We start from the raw sequence: 19,886 nt of genomic DNA, 5'->3' as shown, positions 1-19,886 counted from the left end.
ATAGCTGGGTGAATGCCATAGTGGAAAAGTACATAGGCTACAGGCATAGGAGTTGCTCCAGCCACACCATAAATAACTGTGAATATTTATATCTAAATATGTCTGGAAGCAAAAACTTGTTTGGGGTCTGTAAGGCATAACAGGCAAGCACACACTGCACAGTAAGCAGAGGTTGTGGGTTAAACTCCCACTTCAGGCTAGTTCTTTTCTTCCAGAATGTCCTAAATTATTTACAGTGGTACCTCAGGATTAAGGAATTCGATCCCGGTCCTTATTTCTAATCCCGGGATTTCGGGATTATACTTAGTCAATCCCGGGATCATTTCAGTATTGAGGGTTAATAAAAACTAAGAAAATCTTACAGAAATCAACAAATCAAAATTTATACAAAAATCAACATATTTTACAGTATACACCTAGCTAATTTAATCACTCTAACTAATCAGACTCAGAGTCAGACTAACCAGACTTAAAATCACTCAGTCTTCATGTTAAATTTATTCTTTTTTAAGCATCACTGAGATCTCTTTAAACTCACATAAATTGAAAAAACCTTTATGTAACAAACTATGCAAATAAACGTTGAAAATTAACAAAAATCTCTCTTAACATCGACTAAATAGACTACTTTCATATAACAACCTAGTAAGTAGGTAGTAAAGTAAGTTTCTTAGCAAAAAGTATTTAAAAATAATATTAATCAGTCACATTTTTCTTAAATATAAAGAAAACTAATCTAATAGGAACATTCTAATTTGAATTGCGAAAATATGATCTGAGAAATAACAATGCATCCTGTGTCTCATCACCAAGTCTGCTTCTCAATTTGTTGCACATATATGCAGCTGCTGAGAAAACGCGTTTAGGTTTGATGGAAGTTGGAGGAATCGTTAGTAAATACTTATAAGCCCGTTCTAGTTATAGCTTTGAGGACACGGGGAGGTTGGAAGAAAACAGTCCGGTCGACATAGATCGGGATTGTAGGAGTAAAGGCTACAATCCCGATTGTTTTGATCATTGTAAGCATGCCTTTCTAAAAATAAACACTTTAATTTTGTAAATTCGGTCTCTGTGTGAGTCTCCCAGCATCCAGCAAACAACTACTCCCAAACGTAAAAAGACTTTCTCGCATCATCCTGACAGATCACGGGCAAGGCGGGGGTCGTAACCTTTTCACCTAAGGTCGACCCCCCTAAGCGAGAGGCGTCAGGTCTATATTAACCACACTGGCAAAACAAGATGGCTGACACATTGACAGGTAAAACGCACTGAGTAGCCATAGTCCAGAAAGATTGTCGCATACCGTGTTCTGACATCATATTAATTACCCCTTAATGCCCAATGATGAGATAACTCGTCAAGGTTACATAGCGTTACGTAAAATTTGGTAGTTAAGGCCACTTTTGACAAAAATTTTTTTTTTCAATTTTTGGAATGTTTTTTAGGTCCCCAAATTTTTTCAAAATTTTTTGTCCGCGCGAAAAAATTTTATCGCGATTTTAATGAGCCTTTGATAAGGCTCGATTAAGGCTTAATTGTTTTTTAATGGGAGTTTTTTATCAAATTTATTTCATGGCTCCTAAGTTGTAGCGCACGGATTTGACTTCGGTAAAGTTATTTAAAGCTAGTTTCTGATGTCAAAAACGACCTCCAAAAGTTTTTAAATTTTTTAAATTAATATATTTTATTTTATATAAATTTAATTAATTAGGGGGGTCGGAAATCGCAATTAAAATCTTTTTAAAAAATATTTAAAAATATACGTGTCGGTCATATTCACCCTACTTTAAACCCTTGTCCTCCCGAGACATATATAAGAATGCCCCGGGAAATGGAGTCCCATTTCCCGGGGCATTCTCATATATGTCTCGGGGGGACTCCAGCTGTGGGGGGAAATGGGACTCCAGCTGTGTTCAAGGTCATCCAGCTGTGTAAACAATGACTCATCGGTGTTAAATTTCACAGAAAGGCGAGACAAAGGAAAATAAACTTTGAAGCTTTCTCTTCAAAATTAAGGCATTTCTTTCGTTTTTTTCAGTTTTAAGTATTTTTTATGCTTAATTACATCATAATTAATTACAGGTGGTCGTTAAGGGGTTTAAAGTTATATCTGTGTGCAATAACCTTTGTAAACTCTCTCACTCTAGAGGTTAGGCATGCAACAAGGTTACTAGTTAGATCGCTGTTATAGATAGATTTATGTGTTATCTGCATCTAAGCATTAATCAGTAACTTCCTTATGTATACTCCTGTAAATTAGCTTTAGTTATATAATAAATTCCTTCTTTGTTTGTTTAACCTTTAAACCTGTCTATCATTGCACGCACGGACAACTGTCGACTTTCTCAACCCCCTCGCCACTTGATAGAAAGCTATCCAGTGACACTGTGAGCGGATCTCGCTAATCCGACAATTAGAGGGCTCTGTCCCCTTGCCCATATTCTCACACTAGCATCTACGTCTAGTACCAAATTGCTTAGTTTCTAATTATTAATTATAGTATAATAATAGCCTGATTAATTACAAAGATCATTTGGCTTAGTGATAAATGTTATCTAACTACAGTATATACTAATACACCTACAACTGCCATAAATGATTGGGCTATATTTTGGATATATAATTATAGATTAGAAATTAATATGGCACTAGAATGATGATGAAGACATTTCAATATAAAATTAAATTTGAATTCCATTGCACCTGTATTTGTATCTTATACAGATAATTAAAATTTAATTTAAAAACAAAAAATTAAAAATATATTTGTTTGAAACATTGTTCACTAATTACCTTTCTTTGCTTGAATGATCAATCAACAGTTCATAGCTACAAGACAAAACTTCCAAATAAAGATGAATTAAAAAATCATCACTATCAGGTGAACCAACAAGATGCTCTAATGCTAAAGTAGTCTGTAAATTATATAATTATTAAGAACAATAAAAATCAAAGCATAAATAGCTTTATAATTAAATATTAGTTTAAATCTACAAAAAATATATATCAGAATCATTAGTACTTCATATGTAAATGATAAATATATTCTAATCTATTGTAAATAAATTTTTTGTCGTCTGATTATTTCCCACATCTAAATTTCAATCTAAGCCTAAGAATTTAAACAGATAATGGCCAAAATGGCTAGAATTTTTACTGGGATAGTTTTAAGCTAAGTAGAAATTGATCAATAAATCAATTCAATGCTTATAGCAGCAATGCTGTTAATACCTCCTATTTCTATAATCAAATTTATTTATGAATTAGTTTATTTCATTTAAAAATAGCTCAGGAAAAGTCAAAAGTTTTATTTCTGTAATTTTTCAAAATTTAATTAAAATTTGACTATTTAATATAGTTACAATGCAAAAATATATGTTCATTTTTGAGATGAGAAAAGAAAATATTTTATAAAATTTTCCAAAAGAGAATTCTCTACAGTATTAGTGCTATTTACAAAGTCAGACCTCTTTGTTTAAATCAACACAAATATGAACTGTATTTCAATTCAATAAAAATAATTTATTGTGAAAATATATAAATATACATAAGATTTCACTCTGAGTTATACTAGTAAAATAATAGCCAAAATGTAACAAAAAATTTAAAAATTTGTTTTTAAATAATAGCCAAATTTTCTGTATTGGTATATTAATTTTGCAAAATAACACAAACACACAAAAAGTTAAAGCTAAATTAAATTATGTGCACTCTTTCAATAAATTTTAAAATTGCAAATTTTTCTTTTGAAAAACAAAAACAATCACAGAAATTCCCATAAGTAAAAATTATATATGGTTTTTTTAAATTTCATTTTAAAATTCAAAAAGTAGAAGATAGCATTCCTAGTCAGAAAACATAATACAGTAGAGAATTGTTTATCCAAATCAATTGGGGACTGAGGTTGTTCAGATAACTTATTTTTCGGATAACCGATAATGTATGAAAAATATATTAACCTATCCCATGTTGAAATTTTTCTCCATTGTGTGTCACTTTGCGTTGAATTTTCATCACTGTTAAGCCTAACGTAAACTTATTAAAATAATAGTTGTGGCTATTGTATCGTTAAAAATTATTTCTTTATTTTTTACAAACAAAATAAATATATTGAAAAATATAAAAACAAAAAAAAATTATAATTTAGAAGTTAATCTAGTATCAGAAACGTTCGATTCAGCACGACACACAGTCCTCAGAAAAACACCACACAAAACTGCCAGTGCTGCCAGCTAAAACACACACACCAACAAAAAAAAAATATTGGAGTAGCCCAAAATATAGCCAAAGATTGCAGCGCCACAGTACTAGCGAAAATTTAAATTTGTCGACTGGAATGTTTTCGGTTAACCAACATTTCAGATAACTGGCTTTTGGATAAATGACACTCTACTGTAGTTCAATCATCAGATTTTAATTTGTGCTTTCATTTAATGATTGTTCAAGCACAATAAAGTAGGTAATAAAATTATCTAAACTTTTTGTGTGTTTTTCTAAAATTCTATAAACTATTCAATTATTAGATTGTTGTTTAGCAACTATTTATTGTCATACATTTTAAACTATTCTAAAAATCTCTTGCAGATATCTATATAAGCTCAAAAGCAGTTGAATATAGTTTCTAAAATTGTATTAAATGAAATTAAGTAATCAGATAATCATGAAGCTTATTTTAATTATTATTAAATCAAACTCATAAAATCTTCAAATATTAAAAAGTGATAACTTACAAAATCAAAGAGAGATTCTGTACTGGCATCAACTAATAATGGTAACAACACACGTATCATTTCTTTAGAATTTGAATTTCCAGGACACCAACTATTTATAATGTAAAAGATAAAAGTTTAATTAAGATTATAATATAATACTGAGACAATATCATTTGTTTAAACAATATAATCAATTTCAGTTTATGTATAACTATATCAACTATCAAAACAGAATATTTCAATTCATTTACATAGAAACTGGCAAAAATGATACCCATTTTTTAAACATTGCCAGTGTACAGCACAGGAATAGAGATTAAAACAACTTAATGTAAACTTTCAAAGATTTAGCAATTATAAAGAAATATAAGTTCTTATATATCATAAGTTATAAGAACAATTCAATAAGTAGAAGGAACACATGCCATAACATAGAATTACTTGCTCCCTAATCCAATATTTTATCAGAAATTTGAAAATCTATAATTTTAATCAACATGTAAATACTTTCTTTTTAATTACAAATTTCTGTATCAAAATAGCAAAAGTTTTTTACATATATATTAAAAACTTGCAAGAATTAAATATAAACTGGGCCAAAACTGATATATCAAACATGGGTAATCATATGTCATCATTGTTATTATACAAACTTAACAAATATCATTATACTTACACAATAAGATCGCCTGCAAATCGAACTAATGCATGAAGTAAACGCTTCAAACTTGGACTAGTAGTGAAAACAGCTTGAGCTAAAATAGTAAATCAGAGGTATTTTTATTAAATTAAACAATAAAATTAATTCATTTCAATTAAGTAAAGATTATTTATTATGTTTTATTTAAAAAATAACATATTTCAAATTTTCTCTGTTTAGTCAAAGAACAATGTTTCATTGTAATTAAATATGTATTGTCTTCTTAAATTGAACAAAATATATTTAAGAGACATTTTTGAACATGTTGAAAAGATGCTAAGAAAAAAAAAACTATTAATCTGATAGTGTAAAAGAGAATGTAAGAACTTAAAAATAGTAGAAAATAACAAAGTTTGAGGCCAGAGATTTGAACATGTATAACCTTTTATTGAGGAACAAAAAAAAAACATTTTTGAATACATTTTATCATAAAAATACTATCAAATTACTTGTATTTAAGAACAAATAATTAGCCATTAATGAATTTACACATTATTGTTCATAGATAGTTAACAAACTTTAAAAAATTTTTTGAAAAAGGATGTTTTAAAATACATATACAAATCTTCAAATTCTAAAAGTGTTTTATTTCTATTTTTAAATTGCTAATTTAGTTTAAAAAGCAAAAAACAAAAAAAAACTTATCTTTATGATACTGCTACTGAACTAAAATTAAACTTATTTTAGTAAACAACACAACAGATTCATCTGAAAATGTTTTGTCAGGAAGAAAATTGCACTTATAATAAATTAAATAATTATACAAACTGCTGAATGTTGAATGCTGAATGACTATGATAATTATACAAACTGCTGAATGAAAAAAAAAATTAATTTAGCTTAGAATTCAATCAACAATGAAGATTGAATTCAATCAAAATTGAAGATTGAATTCTAAGCTAAATTAATCATTTTTTCATTCAAATTGCTAAATTATTTAATAATGAAATATAGGCATTAATAAAAACAAAGAATAGAAAAATATTTTATCAATGTTTATATTTTATGAAATTTTATCGTTTAATTAAAGTATTTGATATCTAGAGTTAAAAAAGAATGACAGAATTCTTATATAATACAAGTTCTTTGTATTTGTTGTATTATATAGCAAAAACCAATAAAAAGTAGATCTAAAACACAACACAAAGAAAGAGAAGAAAATAGATTTACAAACCAGTAACAACAAAACACTAAAAAAAGTATACAAATATGAAAATATATATTAAAAAACCACAGCTTTAACAAAAAATATAAACCAAGAGTAAAATGAAAAACTTCAAAAAGTTTCTTTTTAAATAAAAAGATAAAAACTCCTCAATATAAATTATAATAAAGAAAAATGTGGTTAAAGTATAAGGAAAAACAATGTTGGTGTCTGTTATCTCAATATTGAATAAACAAGAATGGACTATTAAATTTTCTTGTTCAAACAAAAGAGATTCATAATAGTTATATTATTTTATATCATATAATTTGCTACATATTTAATATAAATTTCAAAAAATTTAGTTTTTATTCTACTATACAATTATACAAGTAATCTCATAAAATATGATAATCTGTTTTATTTTGTTTAAAACTTTTAATAATGCAATGTCACAAATTACAATATTTAAGTATGCTAAAATCTAACATATGAACATCTGGGAAGAAATTTTTAAAATTTTAATATGAAATATTAAAAATAAATTATTATATATATTTATAGTAAAAATCTTTATACCAGAAAGTGATGTTATATGTGAATTTTCAATCGTAGCNTATATATTTATATATATATATATATATAAAACAATTATTTCTTACACTAGAGTATATAAAATATATATAATATCAATTATACCCAAGTTATTGTTGTCACATTGAAAGAATTCCATTTGTCTAATGCACTACGAAGTCCTGCTGGCAAATGACCAGCAACAGCTAAAGTAAATGTTGATAATTTTGTGCATCGACTAGATGCCATTTTAATTATGATATCGTATGCTTGTAATGTTTTCAAATTGGGAATTGTAGCTTCATCAACAGTCCCAACATTATCAGCCATCTGATAAAGGAGTGACCATCTGGAAACCAAGACGATTACAGTTAGGTTACATATGAACAAAATCCACTTAAAGAAATTATAAATTTTAATTCATCTTACTCTAAAAATAAATTTCTACTTTAATTTTAATAAAATATTATTCTTTATTCTAATTACATAACAACATACACTTATATTTTAATTTTTGAAGTTAGACTATTTACAAAAACATATTAATATTTTTGAGTCTATCATTAAATCCTTTTCACACAACCACAAAAGACACAGTTGTATTGGTTATAAGATAAAACTTCCTTAAAAGACAAATAATAAAAGGTAAAAATTCACACTGTTTAAAAATGTTCAAATGCCAGCCTTTTATTGTAGGATCTGACATTTTTTGCATTAAAAACTTAAGAATCTTCTCACCAACCATGTTTATGCAAATGAAAAGGATTTACTCTTAACTGCCACTAGAGGGATGAACCAGTTATAAAATTTGGCAAAGGACTTGATGGTTGGTGAGAAGATCCTTAACTTTTTAATGCATAAAACGTCAGATCCTACAATAAAAGGCTGGCGTTTTATCATTTTTAAACATTGTGAATTTTTACTTTTTATTATTTGTCTTTTAAAGAAGTTTTATCTTCTAACCAATACAACTGTGTCTTCTGTGGTTGTGTGAAAAGGATTTAATGATAGACTCGAAAATATTAATATGTTTTTGTAAATAGTCTAACTTCAAAAATTAAAATATTGAAGAATGTCCTGAGTTAACATTGAACATTGTGAATACACTTATATACAGTAGATCCCCCTATAAGACGGGTTCCTATAATTACGATTCCTACAAGACGGTGAAAAAATTGAGGCGGTATCTGTAAACAACAGTAAAAAAAACTCCTATAATTACGTAAAACGTCATCGGGCAGCCGAACTACTTTCCGCCTTCCAGCGCCATACTACGGACAGTTTAGACAGTTTAGGTGGGTAAATTGAGTTTAGTATCGTCTGTACATATAATTATATATAAATTAGGTACTGTATATATAATTATATATTAACTTAATTTATTGTAACTTTATTATAATTATATATATACTTTCCGCCGTCTAGCGTCATGCTATGGAGTGTTTAGGTGAGCTATTGTCTGTACAGTATGTAAATTAGGTGCCGTAAGTCTAATACAGTACTGTAATTTTATACATTTCTTGTGAAAGAAACATTTCTTATTCAACAGCGATTAAAATTATTCATATTAATGATGTCTCCAAAGTTCAGCGAAGTTTTCGCAGAAAAATAACATCAGAAATCGCGGCTGCAGTTTGCTGCGCTGTTCCGTGACGAAAACAAGCTTGAGCAACGGCAATGTCGAATGGTGCACACTCAGTAAGTAATCCTACAATTTTTTGTTTATAGTGTAGTTTATACGGATTATTTCCAAAAAAAAATATACGTATTTTGGAAATATTGAGTCGGATTAGTCTAGAATCGATTAATTTTATGGAAGAAAACCTTTCAAACAGCCGTAGTCCATGAAGTTCACACGTGTCAGGCTGTGATTCCTACAAAATTGATTCATAAAGAATGGAACGTATCTACCGTCTTATAGGGGGATTGACTGTATTGAAGTATAGATTAGAGTTACCTTTTATCACTTTTCTTAATACACCTAATTATGTTTATACATGATTTTCATTTAATAGTCTGAAGAGAATTTAATTCTCTTTTTACATGATTTATTTTGATCTAATATATATCAATAAATATATCTTTTTAAAAATCCTCATTTGATTTGAATTCTAAAATAAATATCTTTCATCTTAGAATTCAAATCAAACGAGGATTTTTTTCACACACCTTTTCTAGAAAATTAATATTATTATTATACAGTATTTAGTGGGTTATACTTAGTTGATACCGGTGGTTGTGAACTATGCCAGACCAGAGTCAAGGCATAGCAACCAAAAACTGAAATACAATAAGCATGTCAGTATCTGTATTAAGGAATTTCCTAACAATATGACATGTATGTATTCAATATAGTGGCCTTCTGTAGTGTTATGTATGTATTTCTATTCAATTGTAACGTTCCCAGGCTTTTGTGTAGTGTGTGTGGTATCACACCTGTACAGGAGAGAACGATAGGTACAATAAGCACCCTATCCATCTTCCACAGATGCCTTATTTTCTGGGCAAGTTCTGCGTACTTGCTGATTTTTTTCACTGTATATGTTTAGTACATTGTGAGTGTTTGGAATGGCTATGTCTATAATGTATGTGATTTTATTATGTTTGTCAATGAGTGTAATGTCTGGTTTGTTGTGGTAAATTGTTTTATCTGTGATTACAGCTCTGTCATAATACATTTTGTGCATGTTGTTTTCCAATACTGTCTGTGGAATGTATTTGTAGTATGGTTCGTGCATGTCTAATAATTTGTGTTTCTTTGTAAGCTCTTGTTATATTATATTTGCTACTTGATTATGTCTATATAAATAATCTGTCTGTGCCAAGAGCTTGCACCCAGATGTAATGTGTTGTATAGTTTCTGGCATGATGTGACATTTTTTGCATGTGTCATTTGTGAGTGTTGTATCTTTGAGTATGTGTTTTCTGTAGTTTTTAGTATTTATGACCTGATCATGTATGGCAATCATGAATCCTTCAGTCTCCCCAAAGAGGCATCCCCGATCTAACCAGCTGTTTGACGCAGTTTTGTCAACAAAATCCTGGGCCAGGTCGTAAGGATGCCTGCCATGGAGAGCCTTTTGAGCCCATAATTGCTTAATGTTGTCTATGCTTTTTATATGTTGTGTCATGTCTGTATGTTGTGAGTGTAAGTTTAATAGTGTGTTATTTGAGTCTGCTAGAGTTACTGCTTTATATAACTGTGATGTTTCTTGTTTCCTGTAGAAAAACTCTCACAGTGACTGTATTTGTTTGTAGTGAAGGTTAACTATGTCAATCAGGCCACGTCCTCCATCTTTACGTGGAAGGGTTAACCGTTCTGTGGATTTAGGATGATGTTGTTTATGCTTAGTAAGTGTTGTTCTTGTTTTCCTTTGGAGTTGCTCGAGATCTGTGTGAATCCAATGTATAATTCGAAAAAAGTATGTGAGTACTGGGACGACATATGTGTTTATTGCTTTAACTGTGTGTTTTGCATTTAGCTGTGTTCTCAGGATAGCATTTAACCTACTTTGGTATTGTTTAATTAATCTTTGCTTTATTTGTGTATATTCTGTTAGTTTGGCCTGTTGGAATCCTAAATACTTGTAGAACTCGCCCTCTTCCATGGATTCAATAACGTCTCCATTTCCAAGTGCAAAATCTTCTTTCTTTAGGATTCCTTTTTCTATGTGAAGTTTTTTGCATTTGTCTAGGCCAAACTCCATTTGTATGTCCTTAGTATATGAATGTGTGATTTGTAGAAGCTGCTGAAGTTGTTTTTGTGTGGATGCATAAAGTTTTATGTCGTCCATGTACATGAGATGTGACAGTGTAAACTGTGTTGTTTTTTCATGTCTGATATAGTAGCCATACTGCGTGTTGTTTAACATGTTGGATATTGGGTTCAGGGCTAGGCAGAACCAGAGAGGACTCAAGGAATCTCCTTGAAAAATTCCTCGCCTAATGAATATTTCGTTTGTTTGTATGGAAGTGTTACTAACCCTGAGATGTAGTGTTGTTCTCCAGTGCTGCATAGTGTTTTGGAAGAATGCAATGAGTGATGGATGTATTTTGTACATGTGTAGAATATGTAGCAACCAACTGTGTGGAACACTGTCAAATGCTTTTCTGTAGTCTGTATATGCCATATGTATGTTTCTGTGTTGTTTGTGTGCTTGTCGTAGAATGACTGAATCTATGAGTAACTGTTCTTTGCATTCCCTGTGATTTCTACAGCAATTTTTTGTTGTTCTGTAAGAATGTCATGTTATTATTATTATTCTTATTCTTAAATTTGCATCTATAATTGCTACAAGTAAATATTAAGATTTGGCTGTTTTTTTATGACTTATTTGAACATGTTTAATGACAGTCAGTCTTTCATTCCAAATTTATCATATGAAAGAAGTCAGAAGCATTTCTTTTTTTTGAAATTTGATGATTTTTTCATGTGACTGCATTTCTTTCAATTTCTTTCAATGTGGAATAGTTTTGCATTTTATTTTGTGTTAAAAGCTAAAGGCCTTTTGATGTTTTATTGAAGTCAAAGAATAAAATTAAAAATAAAATGTGCATAAATAATATATATTTATTAAATATTGCTAGTAAGTTATAATTGTCTCTACTCTGATTTATTAACTAAAATTAAAATATTTTGTTTAAACACATCCTATTATTTTTCTGATTTTTAAGATCTGGAACCAATCTTTCATTTTTTAATATGGATAGGGGTCTTTTTTACATGGATTTTTCAAAAATGTATCTGCCATATAAAAACAGAATTGAGTGTATTATGATACAGGTAATAAGTAACTCTGGGAGAACAATATGATCATTTCAATAACATAAAAACAACTTTAAAAGTTATGGTAAAAAATATCTTTAGTTAGATTATTACACATACACTTCTATTATATAAAATTATTATATTAATACAGAATATCATTTGTTTTAATAAACAAATGAAAAAACAAAAAGATTACCTTATACATGCAGAATACATTTCTACAAGTTGAAGAATGATGGGAAACATATCTTGAGCTAATTCTTTAGCTTCATTATTTCCACTGTCATTCTATTAAATTTTGTAATAAAACAATTTTATTATTATTATTATTATTGATAATCCTAAAAAATTTATATAAAATTCTTTATATTAATAATTTTAAAATAGGCATAATTTTAATTATTTGTATTCAATTTATTATCCTACAAGATTTAATTTTAACAAATCTGATATGCAAGATACAGACAATCCTGCTTTCTGTCATTTAATACATTTATCAAGTAAAATTAGACACCATTGATTCATTATTCTGTTTTCATCATCCATTTTATTCATCACATTAGTTAAGCTGTAGCTTAATTACCTATTTATTATGTTTATTACTATCTAAAACAAAAACTGTTAAACATATGAAATTTTATATAAGATTAACACACAACGTTTTAAGGTTGTTATAAACTAATAAATAACTTAAAAATGTATATCAATATCAATCATATATAAATGTTTGCTTAATTTCATGCAAAATCACATGATGAAATTTTTAGTGTTACTTGTTTTTCTTTTAATAATTTCAGGAAAATAATTTCTGATACTGATTCTTTTTTCAAGGTATTTATTTTTATTAAAAAGGGTAAATTGTTTATCTCATGATGTTGACTTTATGGTAATGTGGTTTTTCCCCGTTTTAGGTTTATAATGAAAATTGTTAGTAATTTTTGTTTATTGTGCTCTGATTTTTTTATGTTTCTCCCTGCATCATGGTTGTACCTGTATGCTTAATTAAATAAAATAAAAATAAATTTCAGGAACATATTAACTTTATTCTATTATAAAACTAATTATATATATTTATATTTATGGGAGTCAACATGGTGAAAAAATCATCAAACTTTTATACTATCATCCACTACTTTTTTCCAAACTCTCCTATTGACAGACAAGTTTTTATCCCGGAATAAAGTTAAATTCCTTTCCTCTGAAGTCTGCTTAACACTATCAATCAACCTTCTTCTAGGTTGTCCCTTTGGTTTTTTGCTTTGATTTTAGCTTCAAATACCTGTTTGGCTAGTTGGTCTTCTCCCATTCTTTCCAAATGACCAAACCACCCCAGATTAGCACAGCTTACTCTGAACTGAATAATTGTTATCTTAAGGTTTTTTCTTATGTCTTCATTTTTAATATGCTTTTGCCACTCTATCCATCTATTAATACCATTAATTTTTCGAAATACTCTCATTTCTGCTGCTTTTAATTTTTGGTCAATTCCCTTATTTCTCACCCAACTCTCAGAACCATATGTTAATATAGGTTTAAAAACTGTGTTGTATGCAGCTAGTTTTGTCTTGTGACTTATTTCTTTATTTTATGACATTAGTATATATAAAATAATTTTGCATATTTTATAATCACTAATTTGTTATACATCATATGTTGATGTAGCTGTTATAATTATCATAAATTAATGTCTTATCTAAACAAAATGATAATTTTTATTGTTCGGGTGAAAATCTATTAATGTTGCTAAGATTTTCTTCAAAAATTTTAACTTTTAAACTGTTAATTTAATTTTAAAAATTCTAATTCTTATTTTACATTTTTTAATAGAAAACATTTTATTATTTTATTGGCTTTCACTTTTTTAATAATCTCATAAAAAAAAATGTATGTTTTAACATATTGTTTTCTACGAGCTTTAAGACATAAAAGAGGAGATATATTTATTGAGATTACATCATCATTTCTTTTTCTTATGTTTATTCCAAACTGTATAAAGGAATACTACTTTTACTTATTTTTTAAATACACTTTCTATTTTCATACAAAAATTTTATTAAATGCATTTAGTAGTTTTTGTAATAATTAAATTAAAAATAAATTAAATTTGTATCTACCATGTTTATTTCTTTAATATATGCTTATTAGTTGTAAGTTTTCAAATTTGTGTTATTAGATTAATTTCTTATAATAAAAAGTAAAATTTTTATGAAATGAATAAATGAAATATTTAAAAAGTAATCAGTTTTTCAGGCTAATATATTAAAACTTTTAGATATTTCATTAGAAAGTTATTACTTCAATATTCAGAATTAAGCAATAAAAAAATATATTTAATAAAGCATATTCAGTGAAATAAAATCTTTATTAATATAACATTAAAACAAATACTCACTGATGGTTTTGAAAAAAATTCATCTAATGATGCTTGAACTTTAGCTATTATAGTTTCTAATACAAATACATCTATTAAATGTGGTAATTGTTGTTTAGGAATACAATCTTTAGATGAAGATGGTCCTTGAGATAACTGAAATACAAAATCAGATTTAAAACTTAGCCATTACATATATATATATATTATTATATATAATTTAAACAGTACAATGTTGAATAATTTTTATCATCTATATCCATCAAGAATTAATAAAATAATTTATGAAGAATGACATTTAATATAATTTGTATGTATAACGTTTATATAAAACATTTTGTCCCTAATTTATGAATGCTATGCATTTGTATAAAATGAGCTTATAACAAATAATATTTACAGTAAAATCTGTTCAAAACAGGAAACTGCCTAAATATAAAAAATTCTTCAGAATGAAGTGATTTTCCATGTTAAAAAAACTGTTCAAAACAAATTTGCCCGAAGTGAATAAAAATATACAGTACTGCACAATTCTGGTTTATACAGGTTTTACCGTATTGATTTTTTTCCATTATAACTAGATTTTCCTGTCATATTTGTTTGGCAACATATTAATAGAGCAAAAATCTGCATTTTTGCATGACTTTGTAAAAATTTTGAACAGTTATGCCTTTAAGATTTCAAACAGTGAAAAATGCCTTTTAGCACACAGAGTAAGCATTAAACATCCTTTAAAACAAATGGGGCAATCTAATTTGAAATTGTTTAATTTATAATTTTAAAATATTGCATTTTATACAATACTAACTTTCTTGAATTTTTAATTTACTTTAAATAAATATGGTTTATTTTACTTATGTAATTATCTAAAAGAATTAATTTAAAATCAGTTTTTATAAATTATACAATTACTTAAACCCTATTAAACATTTTTACTTAATTACCATAAAAATCTTTTATAATTATCTTTTTTGAGCATAATTCTATTAAAAAGATACACTTTGTAAATAATAATAAAAATATAAACATCTTAAAACTGATATTATTAAATGTGTTTAAAATATACCAAATTACTTAATAATTTAATTATTAATAGTAGTGGAAAAATAGTTCGATACATTACAATAATAATAAAGAGTTTTACATCATCAGACAGCAACAGAAAATCTTTTTATACATTACCTGTTTACTGATGAATTGTTTAGCAACTTTTACATCATATTTTACGTTGCCTGCATTACGTGTGATAGATCTTAAGAGATATTCTGCTTTCTGAGTTGTCAGTCCTTGTTTTACTAATGCATCCTGTATAACAATAAAATTTGATTTTCTATACAATCAGTATAATATGTTTTTAATATGTATAAAGATCTTAATATGAATCAAATTTCAAACATCTTTACAAATTGTTTTCAATAAGTTATTCAAAAGTTATGAATAATTTTCAAATGTTATTAAATGTTTACATTAAACACTAAATCATTTTCCAACTTCTTTTATATATATAATAAAAAATCTTTATGGTTTACTAGTGACAATAAAATTAAACAATTAGATTATTCAATGCTCTTAAAAATGCTCCTCCATGTATTTTATAATAGTATGTGTCTATGACTAATAGCAATTAATATTTTTATAAAGTATAACTATTTTTAATAATAATATCAATAAATTCACAGTTATTTTTTTTGTAAGTTTTCTTTTTATTCAACTGATATTATGTTCATTTTAACTGACAATTTTCAAATTTAAAATGTATTAAATACAAAAAATGTTTTGTTTAGTTTTAATGATTTTTCAAATATTTTATTTATGATCAATAAAAATATTACACACACATTTGATTCTTAATGTTATTTATAATAATAATAATTTATAGTAGAAGTAGGTTTACTTCAATATTGATCATTTATTTTACTAAATTTTGTCTTGTTTTATGTGGTATTATTATACATGATTTATTCTCATGGATGATGAATAATTAACCCATTCCTATTGTCACTGAATCTGCCTCAAGTCAACAAACTATTACTTCAGCTTCTCATATTTTAAGTATGAAGAACTGAGAGTACTCAGTGATGAATATCCTAATTTGCATATACTTTTCTCAAGTAGTATACTCAATACAGCATAATAAAATTATAATCTGTTTATTCATCAGACTTTGTTATTCAGTATAGTAAAACCACAACTAAAATGTTTTAAATTCATTTTAATGTCTTCCAGTTAATTGTAAATGTATAAGTATCAAGGCAATTCTCTGGGACTACTTGGGGTGCAAATTTATGTGAAATTTTGTTTTATGCAATATCTGCTAACACAAATTATACATAAAACAAGACTATACTTTAATTTAATACACACCAATATCATCATCATCAAGTCTTAATAAATTGATTAAAAACTTCCCAAATTCTTTGTTGTTTCAAGATATTTTATTGTAAATAATAATTTTATAATCAAGTGTGAAATGTTAAATGAATCAGAATGAAACAAAGTTTCCTTTCAAATATTGTGTTATAATAAGATAAAAAAAAATAAGGAAAGTCTATGAATATAATGAGCAATTATTTATTGTGACATTATCACAATGCAGGGCTGCAATTTTTAATCACATTTTTAATTTATTTAATTTAAAATATATGCTCTCCACCTGAAAATATTAGTAGTGACTTGCCCCTGTACATCATACTTTTCCTTTAACAATAGAGTCGTGCAGGTCATCTGTCCAACTCCTTCCAGGAAAAATTTTGAAATGAAATAACAACTTCCGGTTTGCATTGGAAGTTCATATATAGTTAATCGAGGCCTCCTGCCCCTAAGGTTTCCCCCATCTAGTCTAGTCTTTCATCTACCTAACTCAATTCTTGAGATTAAAGAAAGATGGACAGATGTAATTTATAAGTCTACAATTTTTTTAAATTGCAGCCCACAATTATATCATTTTCAAATTTATTAAATGAAATTAATTACTATTAAATATAATTTTCTTTCTTCATTATACTTTCCTTATTGTGTTTTTTAAAGTAAATGTCCAATTTTGTTCTAAGACTTTTGTATATTATTATTAATTTCTTGAGCAATAAATTTGAGTGCTACAGTTATCAATGAATATTTAATTTTGCAAACTATTTATTTTTAGAAATGCCTGATTGTAACTAATTCTATTTAAGTTCCTAGGAATACAAATTATTAAAATATAGTCTTTACTGTCAAACTACATAAACTTGCAAGGTAAAAAGAAATCTATAAATAAATGCAATAATACAGCATTTCTCGACCTGTGATCCACAATAATAGGACAGATGGTCTGCAAGCAGACTTAAATTAATAAAGATTAAAAATTTCATTTGACAATAATTCACTTTTAATAGTTTACTTCCAATTTAATTAGTTACAACTCCGTATGTATTCAGAATATGCTTTTAAATTTATTGTTATAAATAACATAGTATATCCTAAATGTTGGTAATATCCACAAAGGTTTAAAAAACTAGGCCTATAGAATTTTTTCAGACATTTTACTGATCCTTGGGCATAAAAAAGTTGAGAAATGTCGTAATAATACATCCATCATCATCAATAATTTTTTTTAATTCATTAAAAGCATGTAACAAAAACTTGAAAAATGACCATTTAAAAGAATCAGAAGTACGATGGAACCTTGCTTAACGAGCATAATTCGTTCCAAAATCTTACTCATAATGCAAAACACACGTTAAGCGAAACAATTTTTCTCATATAAATTAATGTAAAATACGATAATGCATTCCATACCAGAAAAAAAATACTCAAATATTTTATGTATAACATTTATTCAAAGAAAATTATATAATATACATTGTTAAGGAACGTGAATCATCTTTATCTTTTCTTATAGCGCAGAATGAACCAACCTGGAATGCAAATTCGATTTGCAGGAGGAAAAAACTGAAAAAATGTCTCAAACAGCCAAACGATATGCCAAATTTTTGGGTGACGTAAAGGCTATAATTAAATATTAGAAATTAATTAATTTGATTAGAGATAGGCAGTTATGCTTCCATTTCATATTAAATTTAATAATTATAAATAATTAATTTTTAATTTAGACATTTTGAAATTTAATTTGGAATTGGTCATTAAATTTAGTATAAGGTGGCAGCATAACTGCCTACCTCTAGTCAAATTAATAAATTTCTAATATTTAATTATAGCCTTTACATAGCCCAAGAATTTGGCATATCATTTGGTATGTTTATTGTATAATGGGCTATGGTTGTTGATGTTTATATGTAATATGTCTGAACACAAGTGTGAGATTCGTGATTTTTACGTAGTTGTCGGAAAAAAATTTGTAAGCAATGGAAAAATCACTCTTGGTGAGAATTATATCAAAGGTCACCATTTGTTTTCACAATTAGGTGGGAAAGTTGACATTTTGTTGATCATAATGCACCATTAGTGTCAACAGAAGTCAATCACTTGACTCCTTTCCCACAAAGAATGTATAAAAGTGCAAGCCCCCGGAAGCTCTGAGCGACCAAAGGAAGTCATACTTATTAATGTGTGCATTTTGTCTCCATACACTGGACATAGCGACCAAAAGGACTTTGCCATACGACAGACAACAACTTTGAACTTCCATCACCATTCTACAGTTCCTGCCCCGACTACGATTCCTACGGCTCATTCAACGAACACATATTGGTCATATCCTCATATAGGTATTTGTATTTTAGAGCTTTGTGAACTCTCTCTCTCAGAATAGCCATTAGAGCTGTTAAAAGTGGCCCTTTGTATAGTTAACTTGTATTTTAACCACATTTAACCTATTTAATGTTATTGCCTTATGTAACCTAGCTTAGCTATTCAATAAATGTTTTGTTATTTTGTTTAACCTGTCGTCTATCGTTGTACCTGCCGACTTACCGACATTCTCCCCACTTGATTTGCCCTCCTAAGCCATCCGACAATCAGAGTCCAGGTTTCACCAACCTGTTGCAGTGTAAGTGGTCATTAGGGATCATCCCAGTGGCCCTCTGCTAGTCCCACACAAGCTTAGAAAGATGTGTGATCACAAGTGACCCTAAGATGCTAGCGGAGCGAGTGCTAAACACAGACTGATGGAGCATGCACACAATCCAGGACTTCCCCTCTCCTCGTCACTCATTATGCAAAACAGTGCTTGTAAAGCAAGTAATTTTTTTACAATTTGTTTTGCTCATTATGTGAGGTGCTCATTAAGTGAGGTTCCACTGTATTTGATTCTTAAATAAATATTACTATAATGTTACTTCTATTAAATTAATGAAAAAAAAATGAAATATAAGTCAGAATACAATTACAAATAGTTTGAACTTACCTTCATCCAACCTGTAAATACTTTATGACCTGCTCTTGTAATCCATATTAAAGCATGCAGTGCTTGTGAAGCATCAAGCATTGCATTACCAGTTGCCAACAGTTCCATAGAATGAATTGAGGGTGGTAATGTAAGTAAAAGTCTCCAGCAAATACTAAAACAATATTGAACAGCACATATACCCTATGTAAGAAAATAATAATATATTTATTTTTAAAAAGAAATTTTTATATAAATATATTTCAGAGTATTAGTCAAAGAAGTTAATAAATAA

The 19,886-nt window shown here is 27.8% G+C and overlaps 1 protein-coding gene across 1 annotated transcript in view; it reads right to left on the bottom strand.

Moving 5' to 3' along the window:
• Nucleotides 1-19,886, bottom strand: part of LOC111625635 (E3 ubiquitin-protein ligase UBR4-like) — a gene marked incomplete at its 3' end in the record, with an annotated part of 184,449 nt that overhangs the window by 103,567 nt on the left and 60,996 nt on the right. Inside the window, exons 23-31 of the mRNA XM_023368838.1 lie at nt 19,613-19,795; nt 15,451-15,573; nt 14,290-14,424; nt 12,094-12,185; nt 7,253-7,478; nt 7,136-7,175; nt 5,389-5,467; nt 4,731-4,821; nt 2,794-2,915 (exon numbers count right to left, since the gene is read on the bottom strand). Coding sequence (XP_023224606.1) covers nt 2,794-2,915; nt 4,731-4,821; nt 5,389-5,467; nt 7,136-7,175; nt 7,253-7,478; nt 12,094-12,185; nt 14,290-14,424; nt 15,451-15,573; nt 19,613-19,795 — 1,091 coding nt within the window. The remainder of the gene's footprint in view (nt 1-2,793; nt 2,916-4,730; nt 4,822-5,388; nt 5,468-7,135; nt 7,176-7,252; nt 7,479-12,093; nt 12,186-14,289; nt 14,425-15,450; nt 15,574-19,612; nt 19,796-19,886) is intronic.

Source organism: Centruroides sculpturatus, unplaced genomic scaffold (assembly GCF_000671375.1).
Source record: "Centruroides sculpturatus isolate CEXI.00-Female unplaced genomic scaffold, Cexi_2.0 scaffold356, whole genome shotgun sequence".
NCBI lineage: Eukaryota > Metazoa > Arthropoda > Arachnida > Scorpiones > Buthidae > Centruroides > Centruroides sculpturatus.
Note: the sequence above shows the minus strand (reverse complement) of the source record. Positions and strands in the feature narration are given on the sequence as shown.